Source organism: Oreochromis niloticus, linkage group LG15, assembly GCF_001858045.2.
Source record: "Oreochromis niloticus isolate F11D_XX linkage group LG15, O_niloticus_UMD_NMBU, whole genome shotgun sequence".
NCBI lineage: Eukaryota > Metazoa > Chordata > Actinopteri > Cichliformes > Cichlidae > Oreochromis > Oreochromis niloticus.
The window spans coordinates 33,887,296-33,894,574 of NC_031980.2; the positions used below are offsets into that span (position 1 = coordinate 33,887,296).

General features: G+C 41.6%; 2 protein-coding genes across 7 annotated transcripts in view; one reads left to right on the plus strand and one right to left on the minus strand.

The window, feature by feature from the left end:
- Positions 1-1,682, minus strand: part of camsap2a (calmodulin regulated spectrin-associated protein family, member 2a) — a 41,065-nt gene extending 39,383 nt beyond the window's left edge. For all 4 annotated transcript variants that reach the window (XM_013273686.3, XM_005453964.4, XM_005453963.4 and 1 more), the window contains exon 1: positions 1,045-1,682. In XM_013273686.3, coding sequence (XP_013129140.1) covers positions 1,045-1,183 — 139 coding nt within the window. In that variant the 5' untranslated portion in view covers positions 1,184-1,682. The remainder of the gene's footprint in view (positions 1-1,044) is intronic.
- Positions 1,683-2,021: 339 nt separating this feature from the next.
- Positions 2,022-6,846, plus strand: ddx59 (DEAD (Asp-Glu-Ala-Asp) box polypeptide 59). Of its 3 annotated transcripts, none has more exons than XM_005453960.4 (8): positions 2,022-2,163; positions 2,436-3,297; positions 3,652-3,834; positions 3,949-4,038; positions 4,269-4,520; positions 5,549-5,701; positions 6,253-6,381; positions 6,480-6,846. In XM_005453960.4, exons 2-8 carry the CDS (start codon positions 2,449-2,451, stop codon positions 6,738-6,740), a joined length of 1,917 nt encoding a protein of 638 aa, XP_005454017.1. In that variant the 5' UTR covers positions 2,022-2,163; positions 2,436-2,448; the 3' UTR covers positions 6,741-6,846. The 3 variants fall into 3 exon arrangements, with proteins under 3 accessions (XP_005454017.1, XP_005454018.1, XP_025754363.1); XM_005453961.4 differs by having other exon boundaries at positions 2,093-2,181; XM_025898578.1 differs by having other exon boundaries at positions 2,093-2,177.
- Positions 6,847-7,279: the final 433 nt, after the last annotated feature.

Genomic DNA, 7,279 nt, shown 5'->3' on the forward strand with positions numbered 1-7,279 from the left:
GCGTAGGCTGGGATCTGGAGATGATCCCGCTCCCTTTCTCTTTCTTGCCCTTCCCCTCCCTCTCTGGGGGGCTGTATTTTTGGAATCAGCCCATTTCATTCAGTTCTGACTGAAAATACACAAGATGATCAGCAAGGGATCTCATGATTGCTGAGATATAAGCAACACAGAAACAAGGAATGACGCTCTCAAATAAACTGAGACGGTGTATGAATCCAGAATATAATACAATAACTACAATAAAAAAAAGAGATCAAGATGAATGAGTTGATAAAATGGGAAAAGGATAGCACAGAAGGATCTTGCGCTGCATTTATTAAGACACATTTGCAGTTACTGCTTGGATCCTTTTTATAAAATTGAAAAAACATCTTTTTCCCGCTGTTGTTCATTTTACCTCGTGCATCCAAAAAAGACGTGGATGCTCCACCAAAACAGATGTTTGTGCTGTAGTTTTCTATTATAGATGCTCAAGTGCAAGCCAGATAATCACACTGATTTGCCACTTTATTATCAACGCATTGTTGGATATGCATCCATGCATCCGCTATAACAGTTAAAGTATTTAATACTAATTCCATTGAAACTGTGGGATTACATCTACTTCGTTAGGTGTCACAGGATGTCATGCCATACTTACTTTGCAGTTCTGACATGGATGCAGCACCCTGGAGGTGACATCATTTGAAACAGGTACTTTAATATCTGTATAAGTATTCTCCATTAAATACCCCCCCCCCCCTTGATTAGGGACCACAGGAAGTGGGGGTTTTTTTGTTTTTTTTACCTTTCTTTCGTTTGGTATAACACGTATTGCTTTCCTCATAAGAAATGAATGAAAACGATGGCAGTTTTCATGTGGACCAGCCCATATGGGAATTGACTGATAATAAATCATAAATCTCCATTACACATTTGTTGCTTTGGGTTTATTTGGATTCTGACAAGCATGCATTAAAAACAAACAATCAAAAGCATTAAAATCATAAACAGACTCGTGCTGCGTCCGGTTAACTGTTGCAGTCGGTGCGGTGATGGACCTACCTGTCCCGTATGCTTTGGCCACCAACCATGTGAGGCTGCAACACATTTTGGCTCGGGAGAAGTCATAGTGCTCAAAAGACTTTATTGCTGGAGCAACGAACGTCTTCTTAACATCCCTGACGTCCTGAACTTCACCCATATTTAACCCCCTGATTGTTCCCTCAAACCCTACGAAGCGAAAGCATCCCAGTACTGGAATTTGGTGGAAAACTATAAACAGCTGGAAACTGAAGAGATGGTCTGTCTTTCCGCAGATTATTCACAGATATGTATGTCCTTCCAGTAATAAAATGCTCTTGGGACTAGGTTTGTTTTGTCTTTTTCGGTCTCGTTCACACAATGGGTCGCTACTCCTGGTGTTTTTCATCCATTCTGTTTTCTACCAGTTGAAAGGCTCTCCGTCTGAACAAGCTAGGTTTCCTTGGAAATCAGAGAGGAGGGAAAAATGCTCGTCGACTGGAATGAAAACAACAATATTTCCATTATTTGAGTTGTTTGGCAGCAGACGGCTTCTTCCTTTCATGGCCATGTGTCATTGTATGAATAACCTGTGTGTTTTGCATTCGGTCCTCTATTCGGTGCCGTGATGCGGTTTTCCTGCCGCACTGAGGCTTTCTCTAGCTCTGCACGTTTGTTGTCCAACGCGCATGTGCGAACGGTGCTTTCAAACTCCACTGGGAATTTTAACACTTTTATCCTAATTCTTTGGATTCAACCGCCCACAAACATATTTTACCGCAATATAGTCGGTAACACGCATTAACTTACTACACTGCAAAATGTCCACCCCGGGTTTGTTTAATAGGCTGCATTTTTATTACTTTTACTCATACTCTGTTACCCTGAACGCACCCTTAACGTAAAATATGACAAATAAAAAAAATGAAATGAATAAGAAGAGGTCAATATACTTTAAAAAAAATTCTAGGACAAAGATACACATTTTTAAAACGTCATGTTTTAAATACAATTTTGCTAAAGACAGCGATATAAATAACAGGGGGGAAAAAGCAACTCGGCTCCACGAACTACAATTCCCAACGTCCAAAGGAAGTAATGTTGCGGCATCAGTGTGCGGCGGGAACTGTTTGCGACTGTCGGAGGATTTGACGCGAAGAGGTAATGTTGTTTTTGTGAGTAAGTAACAACCAAGTGGTGGCTCAGAAAGTGTAATTTCAAAATACTCAAAAACTTTGTTTCTTCGCAGCAAGAGTTATTTAAAACTTACATTTGGAAAAAGTCGATTTGGCCCTGTTTTATTTTATTTTATTTTTTTTAAAGTGAGCTATGGAGGTTCTTCATACTCAACGTAATTGCAGCTGCTGCCATAACATGTCACCTAAATCTTTTGGCGTAACTGAGCGTTTACATCTGCTTTGTTGTGGTTACAGGTAGTATTTAAACATGTTTCTGCCACGAGCCCTGAAGGTGAAGAGACCTACCCAGGGATCGGCTCAAGTTGTGATTAAGAAAAGCAAAGTTGTTCAAGAGGAGGATAGCAAAAGTGGCTCCGAGACACCTGCTCAGAGCGAGGAAGCATGTGAAGACACCCAAACACGAGATGCGACAACACAAGCAGCTGCAGAGAGCTTAGCACCCGAAGATGGACACAGCTCCCTCTCAGATGACAGTGATGATGATGATGATGATGATGATGATGATGAGGAGGAGGAGGAGGAACCAGTGAAATCATTTAAAAAGAACCAGAGATGGCCTGAGCCAGGAGAACCTGCCTGTGTGATGTGTGGTCGCTATGGAGAGTACATCTGTGATGCTACAGATAATGATGTTTGCAGTCTCGAATGCAAAGCCAGCCATTTAGTGCAAATGGGCATGGGGACTGGGGCAGATGCATTTATGCAAAAGGACCAAAATAGAGATGAAATGACTGTTCAAAGTCAACAGCCAGCAGCTGACCCTGGTAGGGTGGTTGAAAGTGAACCGGGCTACTTCTACAGGGAAGATCGGTTCATATCAGGCCTAACAGAGGAGCAAGTGCAACGAATTAAACAGGAGCTGGGCATAGAAACCCAGGGGAGAGATGTCGCAAGACCTGTTGTTGAATTTGAGCACTGCAGCTTCCCTGCCACATTAAGTGGTAACCTGAAAAAGGCCGGGTATGACACACCTACCCCAGTCCAGATGCAGATGGTCCCTGTTGGTCTCACAGGCAGGGATGTGATTGCCAGTGCAGACACAGGATCGGGGAAGACTGTAGCCTTTCTGCTGCCAGTGGTCGTGAGGGCACTCGAGGTACAGTATTTAAGCTAATATGTCACATACAAATGCCATCAAGTTAAATTATATTTGAGGAGGCAGACATTTCTACAGCCTGGATAAATAGCACCACAGCCCAGATCTAAATATGTAAATCTGGACTGAATCTGCTTTTGTATCAAGCGTTTGCCCTCCTGAGCTACCCCTTAGCAAGACACTAGACTCCAGTATCTGACAGAAAAGCTGCTCCGTAGTTGCCAATGACCTCTGCAGATAAAAGAGTCGAATTGAATAAATGTATTCTCAAAAAGACACAAACAATTTTACATTTAAAAATTCACAAATCCTCTCTTGGTGACATGCAGTCTGTAACATTGCTTCTGCTTTCAGAAATCAGCACACAGTGTGGGCAGCCCTGTGGCTCTGATCCTGACCCCCACCAGGGAGTTGGCCATTCAGATAGAGAGACAGGCCAAGGAACTTGTGATGGGACTCCCCAACATGAGAACTGCCCTGCTGGTCGGAGGCATGCCGCTTCCCCCACAGCTCCACCGCCTGAAGAGCAGCATCAAAGTACAGTCTCTGTTTTATTTTTCTTAAACAATAATTTCCTCCTGCTGCAGTCAAAGCTTGAGGCTGTACATTTCTCCCATGCCATGGTTTTGTTCATTTCTCAATCTCCTTTAGATTGTCATCGCTACTCCTGGGCGGCTCATCGAAATCTTGAAGCAGAAAGAGCTGAAGCTTGACAAAGTGAAGATTGTGGTGGTTGACGAGGTAGGACAAACATACTGAAATTCACAATTGACAAAAACTCTGCACTTTAAGACAAAGTAATTCAGTTCAATTCAATTTATATAGCTTTAAGGATTAGTAATGTAAAAGTTGTATTTTAGAACAGACAACATAATGACAGCTTTTGAAAGTATTCATCTATGCATTGTGTAGAAATCATTCAAATCAGTTTTGAGAGTCCTGCAACATGAAAGTTGTGCTGCATCCTGTAGGTGGACACTATGTTGAAGATGGGCTTCCAACAGCAGGTTCTGGAGGTTCTTGAGCAAGTCCCAGAAGAACATCAGACTCTTCTGGCGTCGGCCACCATCCCCACCGGCACGGAGGAGCTGGCCGCCCGGTTGGTCCGTGACCCTGTACGTATCACTATTGGCGAGAAGAACCAGCCGTGCGCCAACGTCCGACAGATCCTGCTTTGGGTAGAGGAACCTTCCAAGAAGAAGAAGCTATTTGAGATTCTCAACGTAGGTCATAGATGAGATGTTTTTCAATCTTAAGTTTGAGTTTTTAGATTAAAAATCATGAAGTCTTACAAGGTTCATTGTAAGTGGAGTATTCCTGAACACACTTCCACTGCCAGCATATGGTTTCTTTTACTGGTCAGTAGATATTTTTAGTTTTTGAATTCAGACCAGGTCTAATTGGACTTTGCACTCCAAGAAAGTACTTTAGAAGAAAAACACAAAGTTTTTCATTAGATCAGTTTTAGGTTACAGTTTATTTACTGCTCAGTCTTGACACGCACTGGTACCAGCTTGGTATTTTAACAGCTGGCTATTGTTGGTGGGAATATTTTAAAGTCCAATGAAGAACCAGCCTCCCCTTCTGCCATATTTAGACAGCCACTGTGGACACTCTGGCCTCTATCTGAAGGAAACGGGTGGGCACAGTGCCATGGTACCACTCCAGGAATCCCAGCAATAGCTTGCACTGTTTATATAAAACAGAAATGGTCGACTTTAATTAACTTGAAGGAGAAAAGTGCTCTTAGGTCGTAGTTTGAGTAACATAAGACTCTTTTCTTATAACTCAGTAACTCATAGTGTAAAGCTATTGTCTCACGAGCAGTGAGTGAATTGTGGAACTGCAGAGCTACAAAACTGGGATTTGGATGAGACACGACAAGGAAACCTGGAAAAACTGGAATGGACATGACTCAAAAACTAATCAAAGCAGTTGCTTCATATATAGCAGCTCTTACAGCATAGTGCATAATAGTTGACTCAAGATTACAATAAGTTCTCCCAAAGAACAGTAAAATTAAGAAGGTGTGATTGGGAGTATGCATTTCTTCCTGACTTGTCAAGTTACAGTTACTGCTACCTGTTGGAGGGCTGGAATGTATCCAGATGTGTAGATGCCTCTACAGGCACATAGTATACATAAAGTATTAGTTATATAGCATTTTTGGTAAGATTTTATATAGAAAATATGTAAAATGTAAAAAAAAAAAAAAATATCTTACTGCTATTTTAATTTTTTCACTTTTCAGGATGGTAAGCTGTACCAGCCTCCAGTGGTAGTGTTTGTAGAGAGTAAACTCGGCGCTGATCTGCTCTGCGAGGCAGTCGCCAAGGTGACGGGCCTCACTGCCGTGGCAATCCACTCTGACAAGAGCCAGTGGGAGCGCAACCGCATCCTCCGGGTGAGACCAGTGGGAAAACATGCACAGGGAAGAAAAACCAAACAATGCTTCCACGTTTGGTGTCCTAAAGTGTTTATCTTCAACAGCACAGACAGATACCCACAGCTGAGGCTTTCCCCAAGAATCCAGCTTTAGTCTGCATGTCCAATGCAAAGAGACACAATGCAGAAAAAAACACTGTTTTTCCATTTATGTGCTTTAGTTCTTAAATACTGACACCTTCTTAACAGGTGACTGAAGAGGTGTGGATTTATTGATACAGTCAGACAAGGCCTGAAACAATCCAGAATAAATCTAAATTATTAGGAGTCAAAGTGATTTATAATCCCAGAGTCCCACTTTTAGAGTATGTAATTTTACTGGCTGATTATATCAGACATAAATATGCTGAATTATTTTATGGACACCTCGGTTTGTTATCTCTGCTGTGTGTAAAATATAATTATGGGAACTACATGCTTATAAAAATAGGCTTGCCAGTAAATGCAGTTCATTATTAATGTCTGCTGTATATGGTACATACAGACTTCTAATTGTGGTTTTCTCTTCAGGGTCTTCTGGATGGTGACTTTGAGGTAGTGATCAGTACAGGTGTTCTGGGCAGAGGGCTGGACCTGGTCAATGTCAGACTGGTGGTTAACTTTGATATGCCAAACACAATGGATGAGTATGTCCATCAGGTTAGTCAGCACTGCTTAGTATCACTTTTTTGTAGTTTCATTAGGAAAACCTTTCAATTACGACAGCTAATCTAATATTACCTTTTTTCCCCATCTAGGTGGGCAGAGCAGGTCGGCTGGGACACAGAGGAACAGCCATCACTCTTCTCAACAACAACAACAAACGGCTGTTCCTGGAGGTGGTGAATCGAGTCAAACCCACTGGCTCCATTTTGCCCCCTCAGCTCTTAAACTCACCGCACCTCCACGAACAGCAAAGGAGGGAAAAGCAGAGAAACAAGAAGGACCACGAGGATTCACTGGTTACCACAAATAACCTCCTGGACATCATAAAGAAACATGACCGTCGCAAGAAGTAGCAACTTCTTCCAGTCTTTCATGAAAAGTTGCTTATTTATTGTGTAACTTGTAAATGTTTAATTTGTATATTTTGTTTATAAATAAATACATGAAATGTGTTTTCTATATCTGTTTTTTTAGATCTGTGTTTTGTATGGTTAGTGCAAAGTGACTTAATCAAAAAGAGAAATGCTCCACACAATCTTCCACATTTTTCCGGGCTTAGAACTGGCACTAGTGGCACACAGTGAGAGGAGCATGAAAGGGGCACTGAAAGAAGAATAACAATCCTCATTAATCCAGACTTGAACCAAGGTCCAGATGCCTTTGAGCAAGGCATTGAACGCACCCTGCCTTTTGTACAAACTTTAATCAGTCTGATTTTATTCTCATTTATTATTCCAACTAGAAGGTAATTTTTTCTCAAAGTTTCTCTGGAGGTTTTATTTATATCTCACTCCCTTCCTCAGTAGATTTAGGGAGTTTGAGACATTTCGTTTATTTTAACGGTAAAGGACTAAATTTAGATGGGAGCTTATGACTAGCACATTTTTTCCAC